The sequence below is a fragment of the Acyrthosiphon pisum genome, chromosome X (assembly GCF_005508785.2).
Source record: "Acyrthosiphon pisum isolate AL4f chromosome X, pea_aphid_22Mar2018_4r6ur, whole genome shotgun sequence".
Classification (NCBI taxonomy): Eukaryota; Metazoa; Arthropoda; class Insecta; order Hemiptera; family Aphididae; genus Acyrthosiphon; species Acyrthosiphon pisum.
In genome coordinates this window covers 79,293,857-79,313,462 of record NC_042493.1, presented here as the reverse complement: position 1 = coordinate 79,313,462, position 19,606 = coordinate 79,293,857, and the positions used below count along the sequence as shown (strand labels likewise).

The following is a 19,606-nucleotide window of genomic DNA, read 5'->3' as shown; positions in this document are numbered from 1 at the left end:
AAACCGAAACGAACCGCCAGATAAACTATGTACATATCACTATATAAATGTTCTGGAAAGGGTCTATGACACGAACAGAGACCAAAATAATTTTAGAAAATGACTATCACATATTTACGATTTTGGAGAACTTCATATTATCTCACAGTTAGAAATTGGTGTGAAATTTGAAGTGGATTTGTAGGGAAATAAAAAATAAACACTATTCTTAGTTTAGTAAGTACCTATAAAAAGCATTGACGAGGCGAAGAGGATGTTGATTGACGGAAAATCGTAAATCTCACCGACAAGATATATTTAAGTAAATCGACGACTAACGCAAACCATATCGAAAATAAAAAAAATAATAATGAAACCAATTTCTAATTATTTGACAGTTTAAAACGTCGATTGGATGCGATATGACTAACATGCGAACTTGATCCATTACACAATAATTATTCACAATATATTACAATGTTATATTATTGTCTATAATTGAATGGCCCACGACCGTTTCTTAGATCAACAATATCGTTTGCCACGTCATCTGTTTGCATTGCCTCCGCCGCCGGCGATCATCAGCAGCGAGTTCATGAGACCCGACGATCCGAGACTTCCCAAGCTCGAAGCCGACATGGAAGGGAACCCTCCGGTGCTGGAAAACTTTTGCTGATTTCCACCACCGAATTCGGCCGTACCGGTGGCCGAAGATTGCACCGGTGGAGCAAGCAGCTTCCTGCGCATCTGCTCGTCGAGCAGAGCTTGCATGTCCATCTGAAACCATACAAATCATTAATTTATAGATTTTCATATGACATATGCGCATATAATTATATTATTGGTCCGAGGTAATATTAGTAAAATTGGGTGGTGCGAAGCGTAGCCTTTCTATTCCCCAGTTCGACGCAATTTGTAATTGCTATCTTATAGTATCTCCTCTGAATCAACTGGACAAATTTTCACGAAACTTGAAATATATTTTTAATAAGATCTGAAAGGTGCATAGATTAAGATTGATATTTATAGATATTGTCATTAAGTAATTATGTATAATTACTCATCTGCATAATAAAATAAAGATGTCCTTACTTAGGCACTAATCAACGTATATAAATATAGTATATACTATATAGACAAAACAAAGATTTCTATAGTTATAGATACTTTAAATTTACATTTGGTAACTTCATGCCACATTGTAGCACTATTAAAAAAAAAAAAAAAATTCTACTTTTAAAGATGACACGGTAACTTTTGTTACTATATGTTACAAAAAATTTAAATAAGCCTATCAAAATAATAAATGTTGTAGAAGTTCTTAGGGTTAGTGCCATTTTACGTTAAATATCGAATAGAATTTAATGGTGTAGTCAATTCAGACAAAAAATTAGTATTAAGGACCAAAAAATTACATTCTTTCCAAATTGGTATGCAGTCTTGTAAAGTATTCAAATACGTATTCTGAATACTTTTATTTGTATTTTTTATTCATTAAAAAAAAATACTTTTTTCCAATCTAGAAAAATAGTTTTAAATTTGTGACAAGACATAATATTATAAATCATGAACATTTTATTCTTTGAACGAAATATAATATTGGCCCATGATATGATATTTTTATAAACACAAATGCGTGTTGTATCCCGTATGACCCGTATGGGCCGTATCATATGTGGTCAAAATGTATAAATAACTTATGATTACGATGTATTTTTAATTATTAATTAATAAATGTTAATTACCAACCATTCAAAAACTACGAAACTAGTTGTGAAAAAAAGTATTCTAATAGTATTCGAATACTTTTTAAAGTATTCGAATATGTATTCTGAATATATTTTTTAAGAACTATTCGAATACGTATTCTGAATACCTTAATTCTCATTTATTCGAATATGTATTCCGAATACAAAATAAAAGTAATCTTTACAAGACTGTTGGTATGCATGTACCTTGGACCAAATCATGAATTTTAAGGTTTAAAAAATTGAACAATATTTTTTATCATCTACCTAAGATTAAGTGGTTGTATTTGATCTATATACTGAATTAGTTAGGTAATTTATAATTTTTTAAGTAATATATTTTAAATATTTTTTTTTATATTTCTATGTATATTTCAATGTAAATTCCAAGGTACATTACACGTTGTACCTTGGACCATTTTTTATTTTTTTAAAAATAAAATTTTCTCAGAAGACAGTTGATTTAGGATTTGGCAAAAAAATACTCATGTATAGATTTATTATATTATTAAATATGTAATATGCATTAACGTGAAATATTAACAATATTAGAGCTGTTAGGGGACATTTAATAAAAATGGTCCCAAGGTACAACACTCTCCCCTACATATTACAATTTACCAGTGTTTACAAAATAATATGACATTTTTATGCTGAGTGCTCGATTGATAATATTATATATAAAGAGCTGTTGGTATACTTGGTAACCAATAATGTGTTTTAATTTATTGTATTTTTAAATTATTTAAATTTGCATTATTTTAAATATTATTAAATAATAATTATTTGCAAGAATGTAAATATCTAGGTAGTATACAATAAGTTTACTATTTGTTGGTTTTATCGATCAAATTTGAATCTAAATAATGTATAAACATTTAATTTATTGGCACATTAAAAAAATATTAAATAAAATCATGATACTATAACTTATTTGGAGTTAAGCGAAAAGAAATAATATTTGTCTAAATTATCTTTACATCAAGTATATATTTTATTTTATACTTACGGCTATATTTAACAAGGCACAAAGTTTAGATATTTATCAGTAGAGTAATATGGACAACTGGTTAGACAGTGATATTATATTTTAATCTTTAAGTCGGGTAAATATTCAAACATAAATTCAATCAGTCGGGGAAATTTTATTTTCAATAATATAATTTAGCATACCTATTGTAAATGTAAATTTATTTCTTAAATTTAATTTTAAGAATTTCTTATTTTAGTTTATTATATTCGTTAATAAGAAAAATATCAATCATTTAAAGTAGAGTTCAATTAATATAAAAAATATTTACTTAAAAAAATACGAAAAATGTTTAGTTTTTTTTCAAATGTTTTATTATTTTTAATATTTAAATGTAATTTGTAGGTAATTTAGTTTTATAAAATAGTAAATTTTTGTATATCAAGTGCAATAGTAGCTGAAGTGAATTGTTGATGTTATGTTAATAAATATCAATATAATTAATTGTTTTCCTATTAATATTATTAATTTAAAAATAGAATAAAATAAATTATATTATATACATTTTTCATATGTGTGTTTGTGTGTGGTTGAGAGGCAGCCGGGAAGGATGGGTTAAAATAAATCTACAAGGATGGAAATATGTTAAATAGTCAGGCTCCTATTGTTATGGCTCTGCTAAAAACCTTAACTATTGTAATGATTATTAATAAGAAAATAAACAATGATCTATTCAAATATTCAATATTTATACTTTTTATGTAGCAAAATGTTGTTTAGAAATGTATTCCGCTTTCGATTATAAAATAAGAAATGTAGGAAATCATTAACAAAAATTTAAAAACCTAAAAATGTACTAAAGTCCAAGATGTATAGAAATGCTGTATTTCTGTGTTTCTTTCTTACAATTTTCATACATATACCGAGGTGATAGGTACCTACAATTTTAAAATTAGACGATTTCATGACGGTTCAAATGAAACGGTAGATAGGTATGTGTGGCTGAGAAAATGTCAACTGAGTTTGTCATCAAACGATCAGTGCGATTCCGGAGTTGTATATACATATACATAAACAATTCATATAGTTTGCTGAAATACGAACCTGCCACTGTTCCAACTGTTGACTGAGTTCCACCTTCTGCCCGATGGCCTCCATCAGTTGACCGTTGGCTTGTAGCACGTCCACCCGGGTCCGGGCTAGCTGCACCTGCACTGCGTTTTTCCGCCTTACGGCCCCATCCCGCTGTTCCCACGCTTTCCTCAGCAGTTCCGGGATTAACGACGTGTCCTTCTCGTCGGTGCCGGACCCGGAAGTGGCGTCGGCGGCCTCTCCGCTGCCCGCATCACCGCACCGGACACACCGAATCCGCATCGCGTCCATTTTGTCCCGCACAGCCAGATCACGTTCCTCGCGGGCTGCCTGTAGCTCCGCGTCTCTCACGGACAACTTTATGTACAAAAACGAAAAATCAATAAAATAGGAAAACCTCGGTTATATGAGTTTATACATTTTTATAATAGATCTATTGGACAGGAAGAGACAGACAGCAATGACGAAAAGTATAAATTATATTTTTTATAATATAAAAGAACTTTGAATTTTTGCATAAAGACTAAAAACGCTTTACAAGTATGCAATAGCAAACAGCTGTTTGAATTTTTTTCTTTTTATTCAATCAATTTTTAAGACTATCATAATATACATAGAGAAATATTTGTTGAAATCCTATGATTTTTAGAAACTATAATAATTATAGTTATTAGTAATAATAACTATAATAATAACTTATTACCTATCATAATAATTGTGTATGAAAATTAAATTTATAATGTTAAATACACTCACATTTTGTTATTATTTATTATTTAACGTAGGTATTTAGTACTCGATTATGAAATAGTACATTGTTTTTTGGCATGCATGTATCCCATCATTATATTATGTAATATTATCTTGTAAAGAGTAAACGATGTTATTAGTATAAGAACATTTTCTAGAAAGTCTATCTTAAAAAACGCAATCGACATATTGTGAAATGTTCTTCTATCGCAACAGCAATTACGAGAGGCACACATTACAAGTCTTTATCTTGGTGGGGGGGGGGGATTTATTTAGAAGACCAGAACTCATCAACTCGAAGAAAGTTTTATAAATCATATTTTCCTTGAATGCCAAAAATTCTAGTCTTTTTCGGGGGTCCGTCTCTTATATGGAAGTTCCTTTTTTGTTAGTTGTTGTGCACCTTTTTTGTTAGTTGTTGTGCACCTTTTTTATCTATTGTGATACATATCATCATGGGCGCAAATAGACAAATTATTTTGGAGGGACTAAAGGCCCTCCTATAATATTTTCTAAAAATTATATATGCTCAGTACTAATTATTGACTTTTTAACTGGGGGGACTAAGTCCCACCAAGCCCCCACCTATTTGCGCCAATGCATATCATAGCCTCTCTATAATAGAACCTGTTGTCACAATATTATACTATGCATTTTAGCGAGTCCTGCTTATACGGACGTTACGCCCGACCTCATCATTGTGTTGCATTCCGGTGGGTCGTGGAAGCAGTGGAGTGTTTTGGGTGTTAAAACATCCCATATCGGCCATATTTATGCAAAAAATATACGTAAGTACTAGGTTTATGATTCAGATTTGTACAAAATATGTGTCATGACGTGGTCAGTATTTAATACTTGATATTATTATTTATTGATATAAAGGTTGATGATTACAATGAAAAGTGTGTCAAGCTCTTCGAATGCTATATTTAAATATTTAACTAAAACACCCCAATACAAAATTTAATACACACCCCAATTACTGGCTTTGCCACATGCGGGGGAGTGTCGTACAATGGCCATGAAAATCTAAATTATATGATTCAAGTTGTCTAATATCGTCCACTGTTATATTATTATATATTGTTTTCGGGGATAAAGGAAACTTGGGGACTTGGAGAAATCACTACGATAACCAGTCGAAACCAGCAAAAACGTAACAAATTATCCGGTCGGACTTTTTTACAATTCTAGTGGAAACGCCTAGGGCGACCACCACCTGCACTGGAACGTACCTCACACGTGAGCTCGGCAACCCGACCGTCACGGTTGCGAACCAGTTCCGCCAGGTCAACGGGGCCTGTGGACTTGACGCCGGCCGCCGTGCTCCCGTCTCCACCGCCGCAGCCCATCAGCTTGAGCAGCCGGTACCTGGTGCTGGCCGATAACTCCGGCGACACCGCGTCCGCATGACCGGCCCGGCGCTCGAGCGCATCGCACAGCCGGGTGACCAACCTTTCGGCGTCCGACCCGAAGTCGTTGGGGTCGTTGGGCCGATGCTCCGTCAGGTCGACGTCGACCATGGGCGGCGCAGAACCAGCGGCCGTTTGCGTGTTGGCCGCCTCGGCTTGTTCCAGTTCGGCCAACAGCGACATCGGCTGCGATTCGGTACCGCCGGAGCCGTTCGTCCGGGACGTCGCCGTCGCGCCGCCGACGCTGTTGCAGAAGCGCACTTTCCCCCTCGTCCTCTCCAGTCTCCTGCACCACCCGAACAGAGCGCGTCGTCCAACTGCTTGGCCACATGGCTGACTGTATAGGAAAACATAAATGATATTACAGGTAGATTATACATTTAGAGGCCCGAATAATATTCTCTTAAAATAGCCAAAATAAAATGTTAATTAAAAAGTTGATAATATTCTTTAAAAATCATAATAAAATATGTAAATAATATGCTTTTATATGCAAAAGAATAAAGAACAAAATACTAATATAAATAGGTTTATAGGCAATAAAAAATAACACAGCTTAAAAAAAACTCCAACTTATAGTCGAGAGAATAAAGAGTGGACGGCACTTTTGCCACATAGCAACACAAAATATCGAAAATCTATGATGAAAAAAGAAATTGATATATTCTCTAATATTTTTTATTATACGAAATATTCTGAAAACACGCAAAAAACAACTTTTTCAATTCATTTAAACGTTTCATAATTTGTTAAGATTTCGAACCCCCGTCTGACTACATAGACTAAAAAAAAAAAAAGATAATTCCGGCATTTAGTTATAATATACATTTTACAGGCACGCGACTGGTGTAATATATTGTATCGTGACTGTTTTTGATTATGTGAGCATATAATATGTAACCATATAATAGGATAGGTATATAGAATAAGTAATGCATTGTACCTACTATATAATGATATCAAAAAACTTTAACCAATCACAATAGCTAAAATCGGTCTAAATAATTAATAAATCTTATTAATAATTTTATTGTGATTTTCTCATCACAGAAGTTCGTAACCATATAAATATATAGATAATAAGTGGAGCTTTAAGTTCAATTTAAAACGTGTTCACATTTTGAAAACTAATAGTTGGATAATTTCTTTTGATCACATTAAATATTGTCGTCAAAGATATCAAAACTCTACCTGCAGCTCTAACTTTATCATTACTTTAACTCAACTAAAACAAAATGTAGTCTTGAGAGGAATGGCAACTTAACATGTTTTTACTTGGTATTTCATAAAATAATATTTTTTTGAATTGTTTTTAAAATGTATATGGTATGCCACTAAGTCAAACTGTCATCTCATTCAACGCTCAATTTGTTTTCTTTGTTTCATGCTCAATATTTCAAATTTAAGTTCAGTAGATTCAATATTGTGTTGTTAGTTTAAATATTAAAGTTAAATGAATGAACAGACGGGTGGTCAAAAGTGAAAAAGTGCTTTTCAAAATAACAGGGAAAAGTTTACGCAAAACCAATTTTTAATAAAATGTATTTTGATTTTTGGTGTAACTCAAAAGTAATTACCTACTTGACATTTTTACCAAATGCTTATATTTTCATATTCTATAAATTGTATAATCTTTTTGAGCTAATTATAGACATTTAATGTATTTGATTTTTTTACTCTATAAATGTCAAAAAAATATTCACTTCAATAACCTTGACAATGTATTACAAGGTTTCTTATAAATCTCATATACGATAGATAGGTAATGAGGACATTTTTTTTGAAAACCTACTTTCGATAAAATCAATTTTGTTTTGTTGTAATTTAAAAAATTAACAACCATAGAGGCTTAACATTTTCACCAGATTAGCATTTTTCTAGAAATTATATAGCTATGTAATTTTTAACATACTTTGTCTATAATTTTGTACTATTTATAAACATTTTCGATTTTCGATTTTTATTTTAGTTTGTTTTCAATTAATGTATTGCATATATTTTTTATGCAAGTAAAAAGCTTGAAAATTTAACACAAGACTCCTTACAAAATATGCTTACAGCAACTAAAAATTATTGAAAACACATGCTAGTCACAAATCACAATATTTTTTTTTATATTCGTTAAAAGTTGGTTTGAATTTTTATGAAATTTGTCAAAATTGCAAAAATATTTGAATTATTTTTTAGTTAGTTTTTAATATTCGTACCTACCTAAGATTAAAAAATTGTAATAAAAGGTTCTTCATAAATGTTATTACTGGTGTTAAAAATTTGATGAAATTGGATATTCATGCGAAAAATAATAATTTCTTATCAAACGATTTTCTTATTTTGTTATAATTCAAAATAGAATACTTGCTACTATAAATAGTTGATATTTACACCTAATGGTTATATTAGTATTTTCTATACATGGTATTATTTTCACTCTTTTTAATTTTAATTTTTTTTTTATTAGTGTTGATAAAAACAAAATTCATTCAAAATAAATTAATGTATTTTCAATATTTTTTAATTGATGAAGAATATTTTATAAGGAGCCTTGTGTTAATTTTTTAAGCTTTCTTACTCACATTATAAAAAATAAACAAATAGAAAACAAATTAAAAGAGTAGAAAATTGAAAATGTCTATAAATAGCACAAAATGAGTCAAAATATTTTGAAAATTACCTATATTATATTATTTTTAGTAAATGATCATCTTGTGAACATTTGAAGACTCTACGATTATTAATTTTTTATTTACAACAAAATAAAATTATTATTTATTATTTATATCTATTATTTTGAAAAGTGCTGGGAGTTTTTACTTTTTCCAAAATACCAACTAGATTCAAATTTCTGCCAGAAAATACACACAATACACATAATTGTAAAACCAATACTCATTATGCTTCGCTCAGAATAAAATAGGTAGATATAAATATAAAATACACTCTTACAGTGCTATGTGAAACACATTTCGATTAAATCTTTAATATTTCAATGAAGTAAATAAAAAATGTGAAATACTTTAAAGTTTAAATTCACAACCTTGCTTAGGTGCATATTAGAATAATAATACAGTAATGCCTATAGAAGTATTAAGTATATGTGCGAATATAATAATATATCACTGTAAGAATAAAATATCCGTCAAACTTACCCTGTGCTCGTAATGGTTCGCCTCAGCCCGGCACTCAGCCAACTGGCGATCTTTGAGTTCGAGAAGTTCGGCCAATCGATCACGGTCGGACCGCAATTCGGCCATCCTCTTCTGCAGCCGCTGTTTCTCTGCAGCTTTCATATCGATCTAGAAATAGTTACCACCCGTTTGTTTTATTCTACACATAAAGTTCACCCAGTCAACACTGTCCAACAGTGTTAGAGTTAGAAATACTTTTAAAAGAGATTTATTTTATTTTTAAAGTTTTATACTTAGATACCAATAGGTAGTTTAAGTATAATAACTATAATTAGTATCTTTTCTCGTGGATTTATTGTTATAGATATTGAAAAAGCTGACATAATTCTCATTATTTAATCATTTTATGATTATTGTTTCACACTTCCGTAGATTTAATTAAATCACCATATGATTATTTGATTGTGAGAAGTAATTTCTGGCAATAAATATAAAAACTTATAAGTAAACTTGTAGCCAATCAATAATTTTTTTAACTTAATTATTTGTCTTCGACTGTATTTTTTTTTTTTTATTTAAAAGTACATAAAGTATTTTTGCAATTATTATTATTTAGATTATATAATAAGTAATTTCGAGATAAGTCTACAGTTTTAGAAATTATTTAATAAATGCGTCACTAATAAGAAGGTGCATGTGGAAAAGATTACAATAATAATTGTATAATGAACGCTAACATTTTTTTATACCTATTTGAAAGTGTTAACCTACATTTTAACAGGTAGATGAAATCGTATAATCTTTACAGCCCTTTTATTAACAACACTTTTTTCTCCATACATTGATTTAGTATCCTTTTAAACATAATGATAAGTAGATATCTACTACGTATATAATAATGGCCGATTGAAAAAATAATAAAATAACTATTTTAATACCAAAAATAGTTTATTGAGCCTACTTCAGAAATCAGAATTATGGTATTTACATATCTATTTAAATATCAAATCTCAAATAAAACACTAATGTGAAGCTTATATTTACTAGGTGGTGGACTTTGTTCGGTTAATCGATTTTGTTATTATTAATAACAAAAAAAACCGATAAAAAGTTTACTTAAAGAAAATCCCAACATTATATTTCAGTTAAATAAATAATTATATTATTTAGATACAAAAGATGATCATGATGTGTAACATACAATTTTATAAAAATAGATTATCTTAGTAGGTATCTGGTATATGAACTATGAATGTTAAATAAAGTATTATAATTTCCAAGTATTTAATATAAATAATGACAGTCGATCGTTGGTGTAATGGCCAAATTCCGATTTATCGATTAATCGCCAACAACCGACTGCGAGCCAAACAGACGAATCGATACGATCGATTGTCGAATATATCATTATATTATAATATAATACAACAGTGTAAGACTGACAAAAATAGCCTATGCATTTACCTCATCACGCAATACGTCCAGGCTTCGGTAGTCGTCGGGTGTTAGCGACCCATAATCGGTGGTGGACCCGCCGTTGGTGATGGACGCGGGCGATCCGACTCCTCCGATCCCTGTCCATTTTCCGCTGCCATGTTGTGGCTGTTGCGCGTCTTCCAGCAGACGACACTTGTGCCGAAGCTCTGCTTCTGCCTGAGAAAGCTGCAACGCACAAAAAGTAATTTAATATTATGTCATATATAATACAAATTATAGGTATATGTGCCTAGGGACAATGTTATGGCAGTTATATTGATGGTTATTGATAGTTATATATTACTATATTTTATAGTAATGTGTACGTTATATGCATAATATGACGGCAGGGTTGATCGGTTGACCTGTAATATTTACGGGTCCCAGGAGGTTCTTATTATAGTGCAGTTTTTTTTTTCAGTAAGTATAGGTACATTCGTATACAAAAGTATATACCAAATATCTACTACCTAATAGTATTTGCATTTTATTTCAATACTTATAGTTTTATTTTTTATTGTCTATAGTCATACTTTAGTAGGTATAGTATTTTGTTCAGTTAAAATAATCAATTATGTAAGTATTTACTTTTTGCTGATAATAACTGTTTCATTACAATTAGTAAAAAAACTATTGTATTATACAAAATAATAATAAAAACAAAGAAAAAAGACGGAAAGTAGGTAACCGCTCTGCTGTACAATAGGAGTTAAATATACCTCGTCATTGAGTAGGTCACTATAATAGATGTGTTCAATTTGAATTCAATGATAAATAATTGTATGTGAAAAACTGTATTCTGAGCGATAACGGTCTGTCAGTCTATTATCATATTAATATATTAATTATTATAATTTAAGTTTTTTAACTCACTATTAGTAGGTATAAATAGGTACAGCATAAAATGAACCTATATATTTTGAAAATGGCATTGTGTATAGTAAAATATAATAATAATATAAGTACATAAAAAGATTCTAGTATTCCAAACGAAAATTATTTCTGAATTACAACAAAGTACGAAAATCGTATGATGAGTACTTAAAGTAATAAGATTGATAATTTTGACAATACACTATAGTCGATGCTTAACTAAATAAACTTTTTCACTAAAAATATTTTTTGTTTATTATACAAGATAATAAAATAGTTTTACTGATATGAGGGTGTATTGTTAATTATAATATTTTGAAAAATAAACTGTTATTTTATTGACAGTACAATTTGTAAAGTTGATAATTTAGCACTGTTGATTCAATAAAAATATTATCAAAGTGATAAAATTATTTATAAGTATAAACATGAATACTGTTGATTTTACAATAATGTAATCAGTAGGATAAAAATGTTGTCACTGTGATAATGTACTGCACTGCTCACCGTCAAACCTAACTATACCGGCTAAACGAATTTTTCTCTTGTTAGTTCTTTATCAAACGTCATTTTCTAGGAATCATTAAATTTGAGTGAAAATATTTGTAGAATACCCTCAACTTTTTTTTATTCCAGCTTTAACAAATTTTAAAATAGCTATAATAACTACGTATAGAGAACCTTGTATTCAATTTTCAAGGTTGTTGACCTAGTGAACAATTTTTATTGACACTGAAAGTGTCTATGTATATATTTATGATTCCAAAAGCGTGCAAATATCTAGAAAATACCTTCATCGTGTAGAAAATGGTAGAAACAAATATATTTATATTTATATGCTTCACTCAGAATCTAATATTATATACTAGGTAGGTACCTACCTATATTGAAGTATAATTATATTATTATCTATTAAAACTTTCATAATTACATAGGTACTTACATCGGTTTTTTATATTAAAATGTTAACATACATTTTTATATTAAGACACCCGTTGCCATTGTAATTTTGTATACAAAAATACGCTCTACGGGAATAATGATCCTGTTCTGTAAAATCAACCAAATTTGATAATTTTTTTTAACTAATAGAGGGTTATACTTTACAGGCTGCATGAAACTCCGTTTTTCAATATTTTAATATCAAATTTTATAATATGTCCCCAAAAATAATACAATTTTAAGCGTTTTATTATAAATTATATAATACCATCATTTCAAATAAAATAAAAATAGGAGTTTGATGCCACCTGTAAGAAGTCTTTTTCTTTCTGATAAAAAAATAGTTATCAAAATCTGACAATTCTACAAGGTTTTGAGAATTATTCCCGTGAAGTCATTTTTGTCGATATAATACACCCTATTAACCCCTCGCCCCTTAAATAGGTATTGGGAAGTAGATTAGTGGAATAGTATTATAATTATGTCTATATGACTATATTATTATTATTATGTATTATTATGAATTCAATTTATACGAACAATTATGTATGTATACATAAATTAAGTTTGTATTTTGAAGATTGTTATTGACTTCGAATCTAAAAATATTAAACGAAATTTAACCTGTACGTACGTTTGTCAATCGTCATTCTTTAATTTAGTTCATATTAATCGCGATCTAAGAGTACAGACTAAATTATTTGATACTCGATCGTGGGACTTATCTGGACATATGCAGATCATTTTTCTCAAACAATTTTAATTTCATAAATAACTTTTTATTTAGATAGGTAATTTGGAGTCATTAAAAAACAAAATTTTTTCTGAGTATTATACATTTTTATCGTTATCATTTTTAAGTGTTTTAATTTTCTTTTGAGTGACAACACTTTTATTTTCTGAATTAGAATACTTTTGTAAGACTTTCAATATATAAAAATTGAATTTTGAATGACCAATTAATTAGTAATAAGTAACTACATTAGGTATTGTTTAGAGGAGTGATGTAGTGCGGACTATAATATTTTGCTGCGTATCCTTGTGCCACTCCACTCCGCTCAACTAAACTTAAAATACCTAAAACTAGTTGGTTTTCGAGAAAATAAGTGATTAGTGATTGCCTTTTAAAGCTTCACCTTGTATATATAATCATTAGTCCTACATATTATGTGACGAACGTTGCATAACAATATCCCAATCACCAATATATTTGCCTGCCTATAAAATGGAATAAACCACAGTGTTTTTCCACGTGTTAAGGGCGATAACTTAAAATATGAAAAGTCCCATATTATATATATATATATGATATATCTATATAATATTATATAGGAACAAAAATAGGTGACCAAAATCCAGGTCACTGTAACATATTACGTAATAATATGTAACTCGTCATGATTATAATATCATAACCGACATAACACTCTACGCCATGTACATTATAAACACATTAAATACGAACCTCTCTGATGTGCGACTGTAATCTGCCATTCTGGTCCGTGAGCTCTCGGACCACGGCTCGTTTCTGTTTATCCGCCTCGCGCAGCTGACGTTCCCGGCTGTCGAGCACCGCCTGCAGGTCCCTGAGATCGGCCTGCAGCTCGTGGCACCGTTGCTCGCACTCGGCCCTGGCTTGTGCCAACTGTCTGCGTAACCGGTGGCGGTCTTGTTCGATTTCCTATTGTAACAATCATAAAAATGGTACAAAGTATAAATAATTGATTCACGTCTCGTCTTGTTGACATATATTATAACAGATAGGTATGTCACTATATGTCATGGTTTCATGGTAGGTACCTACCTATATAATAATAGTAAAATAATATGTAAATGAGGATTGATGAGGGAATGAGGATATAATATTATTGTTGTTCACGTTAATTTGCATAAATCATCATATTCGAGAAAAAAATATTTGAATCTCAGATTGAATATGAGTCATGAAATTATAATAATATATATTAAACGATTTATGAGTCACGACTATCTATAAGTACCAAGTGTCTCATATTGCAATTTTGCCCAACCTAATACTTGTAGCCCTCGAGACTCGGTGGTATTGATTGATTGTTGTACTCGAGATATGTTTAAAAGTTTAAACCATTATTGGTTGTTGACTATAATACGTAATACACTAATACCTATTATATTATATACTTATTTATAAATTTCAATGGTTTAAAGTTAATAACAAAACTTTCGTTTTTAAATTGGTTGGATTTTTTTTTAAATTAATTCAATATTCTCATCTTTACGATTCTTGTACAAACAATTGGTGTTTTCAAGAATGTAGAAATATTTTTTTGGAATAAACTGATAATAACCCAAATCCATTCAATTAAAAATGGTGTTTCGAATTACCTGCCCACCTATATTTGTTGCGATTTTTCGCAAGTTCAAGCACGTCATGGACTTCTGACAAATTTTTTTTTTAAAAGATTAAACTAACCCAATTTTATATGATTGATATAGTAGTGCATAAAGCTTTCGAATAATACAACTCCTATATAATATATACAACATATCTAGACTCCTACCCAAAAAAACTCGAATCACTTATATACAATTTAAAAATCCACGCATTATCATCAGACCCGTTATTTTAATTTGCAACAAGCTTCGTTCATACAACTTAAATGAATATTATTAATGTCGGAAATATACTGAACATTTCGTGTCAGTGCCAATCGGACGTGGGATTATATGATAAATGTATTTAAATTCGCCATTCCCTTGGCCGAGCTACAGATATATACGCCTCCGTGTAGTGCCATATATATTATACGTACATTTATTATATGTCTGACCGCTATAATACACCTGCAATCTGACCATGCATATACAATATACATATTGCGCACAGCGAAGGTTGGCCAACGACCAGAGGGCAAAACCGATATTATTATGACTAATTCCCTAAACCCAACTCATAATCAAATCGCCAATATTTTTGCACGCGTGGAAAGGGTAGGTATACGCGTGCGGCGTATTACGGCCATCGCCGCAAACGATCTCCGTCGTATATATAAAAATATAATGCCTGAATTTTATATATTATTATATGTACCTATATTATTACTGAATTATAATACGAGAAAAGTCGTGCGAGACCATAATATTATCGAGGGACACGTGCGCCACTAATGATTTTATAGCCGCCAAACGGTAATGTACGTATATCGTGCTTGTTGTCGATTACGTCACGGTGTTTGAATGTACCCTTTCGCCGCCGTCCGGGTCGCGTTCCCCATCAGACCAGAGTGTTTCAAACCGCAGCCTATACCTATATACACGATATACCTATGCTACGATATCATAAGATATACCACAACCGCGGTGTGCCTGGCTCTTGCAACAGACGATGTACATTATTTTTAACGCAGAGCGCCGTTCTGGCTGCGAGACCTTGGTCCACAACTACGGCATACCGCGGGGGGGGCTAGTGGGGGAGTTTCGCGCGGGTTGCGATAGTGCCTATATATTATCTATGCGAAATCTCGTGAATTGTTTGATTATGATTTTTTTCGCGATTCGCATTGACAAGCCGACAAATATATATATATAAATTAATGTTTCTTTGTTTGTCCTCTATATTTTTACTCAAAAACCACTGGACCGTTTTTAATAAAAATTAGGTATATCAATATAGATTCCCCGAGACTCGCGGAGAGTGTTTATAGCTTTTTTTATTAAGCCCCCACATAGGCGACTACAGGATGGCTAACACATGCATTTAGTTTTGCCTCACGAAAATCAAATGTTTTATTTGTTTTTATTTAAATGGGTACCATTATAGTTACAGATTATATTACTATAGATATTATAATTAATAGAAATATGAAAATGTTAACAAATATATTCAAAAGTAAACAAATCTTAAAGCCCAATACAAATGTAAACACAATATTATAATGATTACTTTTATGGTTTTCTTTCTTAACTATGGACATATTTTTTATGTAAACATAAACACAAATGCCAATATTGACGATATTGGATTTACGTCGGCCGTATTGTTAGAATTCGTTAAATCTATCTCCATTTTTTTTGTGTTTGCATCAAAAATATGTTCAGGATTATTAAAAAGTGAAAAATCATAAAATCAATCGTTGTAATTTATCGTGTTTGAATAGTATGTAGACATTTCAACTGAATCAACCGGAAAACGATAAAAAGACAGATCAATTATTTTAACCCGGCCAAAATCTGGCAAAATAGCTACCTTTAGTATTATACCGTATGTCCGCGAAAACTGGGTACACTCTATAACTCAGACACCTACTTTACTCTGTACCCTATACATATTTAAATCTCTGTCTGCGGGATATTGATGATCGAGTAGTCTATAGTTTCATGTCCCGCAAACAGAATTCAAAAATAGGTAATTGGGTACTGAGTAACAGGGGTAATTTAATTGTACAGTGTATAGGACACACTGTATAATTAAATCATTTTCGTGGACACACAATATTATACAAATAAAACAATGTAAACATATACAATATCCATAATACGCGTATTACCCTGGAACACGCATACCAACGGCGATCTCAACCGCGGTAATGTTCGGCCTGCAAAGAGTCTGCAGTAATATTATTTTTCTTATGTACCTATATATCTTATATCTATATGGGACGAAAACGGATGCTGCAATAGCTGTAGCGCCACGAGGGCGGTGGGGGTGCGGAACGGGGGAGGCTACGAGTACGCGCTTTCACTCGCGGCTATTTGCAGGTAGGTACCTAGCCAGCTATAGATATAACAGCAGCCGACGACGACAATAGCGCCGCCGAGTCGGAAGAGTGAGAGCGTGACGACGTCGGCGGCGGCGTACAATGGCGGCCTCGGCAGTGGCGGCAACAATACGCGCGACCCGCCGAGCAGCTGCCAAACGATTTAAATATATACGCGTATAAAAATGTACAGGTATAATAAGCGCGGTAGATGGAATCGTTGTAGGTACTTGTAGCGAATCGCCGAGCCGAAGAACATTGTTCCGCACACGGCACTACGGCCACGGAGTCGTTTATACGGGAGCCGGTCGGTATAATCGTTTTATTCACGCGCGCGTGTCTGCCATCGTCCGCGGGCTCTGCTGCTGCTGTCGACGGTCGTTATCGTCGGTCTCGCGCGCGCGAATTTGAGACTCGACTTCGAATGTGGCGTAGTGAAAACAAAAAGTATTTTGGTTGCGATTCCATATGGGTAAAACTATAGGCCAGGTGATAAGTCACGAAAAAAGTTTTGTCCGACGGGTCTCTATATAAAATTGGCAAGCAACGCGAGTACCAGCCTATATATCATGCTCATATAATATAAGCTGTCGATATTAGATTTTAGAGAATGATGACATATGGGAATTATATAATTTAAAAGACAGAATATTTCCTTCCGGGAGAGGGAAAAGGACGATGACGGGGCCACGAGAAAAAAATTATTATTATTATTATTAATCTACGTTCATATTGTGGTGACGTTAAAACCATGAACTACTAGTAGTAGTAGTTCATGGTTAAAACCACGGTCTTAGAAGATCTTCTAAAACTGTGGTTAAAACGGATTTAAATCCACGGATGTCGAATACTATCTCTTTCTTACTGACATAATAATTTGAGTTATCTTATTTACCATTAAAAATAAACAACTATCCGCGGATCTAAAACCGTTTTTACGTCTTAAAAGTTGTTTAACGTTGTTTTTTTTTAAATTTAACGTTTACCATATGTAGGTACATGTAGACTAATAATAATTATAATATTTGGTCACAATGTTATATAATCGTTTTGTCATGTACCTCCAACTTGTCGCCGTACTCCTCGGCCAGCCGCTCGTTCATCAGTGATAGTTCATCGTTTTTGGCCAACAGTGCCTTGCCGAGACGAGCGGCCAGCACCAGGTCCTTGTTCTTCTGCCTGAGCTCTTCGGCCACCATGCCAGTCGTACCGCCGGCTCCGCCGTCTGACGCCGAATCACGCAGTGGGTTTCCGGGCTCGCTTTCGACGGCCAGATGACGATCTAGCAATTCCAAGTCATCCAGGTCGACCAGTTGTTGCTGCAGGTCCTTGAGCCGCTTGGCGGCCACCGGCGGAGGCTGTACGCCGACTACACCGCGTCCACCAAACTTGGCTTCCACACCATCCATGCCACCATGGCCACCGTCGTCGTCGTCCTCATCGTCGTCCGATGACGATACTGGTGACGACGAGCAGCTGCTGGTCGAACTCCGAGACACCTGTGGATTCCGGTCGTTTCCGCCTAACCGTCGCCGCCGTCGTCCCGAAGACGTCAGTGCCGGGATATCGCTTGACGGCAGCGGTACGACCGTCTGATGTCTAATAGTCGCCGCCGTCGATTCGCCGCCACCGACGCACCGATTGTCGGCTGTCGGAGGAGTGGTGGCCGCCACGGCTGCGGCCATCGCGATGGTCGTCACCGGGTGCGAGTCGGGTTCGATATCAACCAAAATCGTTTTTTACGCGAGTCGCTGGTGGTGCGGCAGCCATCTGTAGCAGTGAAGCGACCCTGCGACGGTCTAGCCGCGGAGTTACGATGACTGCAGACAATACGACGAAGAGCAGAGATCTGCACAACTGCGATGCACTTTTCGTTTACTTACGCACAGAGGTCGAACGACGTCAGTTCGCTGAGATCGAATACTGATCGACGAATCTATATCTGCAGCAGGATCGTCGAAAACGCTGCACAAACGGATCTGCGGACAATCTGCCGCCACTGCGCGTACCGTCGGTATGAACGAAGTGGCCGCCGACCGCGCGTGACGCCTGCGAATACTACGACAGCGGCGGAGAGTAGAGGGCCACGGCGAGAGAAAGAAACCTCGGCCTCGACTTCTCCTTCCAAAGGCGACGCGCCACCGTCACCACTGCTTGGCGAACCATGACAGCCGCGGCCGCCGCTGTCGCCTCCGCTCGGCGGCCGCAACCTTCACCCCTTCCCCGTCAAGCGGCGGCGAGCGTTGCGAGTTTACCTACACGTACATTATTATATTATTATTATAACACACAACGGCACGACGCCTACGTCGTCATCGTTATTGTTGTTATTATTTTTCGCTCGTGTACCGTACGACGCATACAATACGCATATTATCGTTATTTATATAACGCGTTGTTTTGTTATTGTTGCGCAGTATACCTTCTATGTAGCTGCACACAATATACTCATGCAGCAGCAGCGCGTGCGTTCGTTCATTTGGTACACGCATATAGGTATATA

The 19,606-nt window shown here is 33.5% G+C and overlaps 1 protein-coding gene across 1 annotated transcript in view; it reads right to left on the bottom strand.

Annotated features, from left to right (window-relative positions):
- LOC100166135 (bicaudal D-related protein homolog) overlaps positions 1 to 19,277 on the bottom strand; it is a 26,703-nt gene extending 7,426 nt beyond the window's left edge. Inside the window, exons 1-4 of the mRNA XM_001942684.5 lie at positions 18,165 to 19,277; positions 13,833 to 14,048; positions 10,541 to 10,738; positions 9,098 to 9,244 (exon numbers count right to left, since the gene is read on the bottom strand). Coding sequence (XP_001942719.1) covers positions 9,098 to 9,244; positions 10,541 to 10,738; positions 13,833 to 14,048; positions 18,165 to 18,788 — 1,185 coding nt within the window. The 5' untranslated portion in view covers positions 18,789 to 19,277. The remainder of the gene's footprint in view (positions 1 to 9,097; positions 9,245 to 10,540; positions 10,739 to 13,832; positions 14,049 to 18,164) is intronic.
- Positions 19,278 to 19,606: the final 329 nt, after the last annotated feature.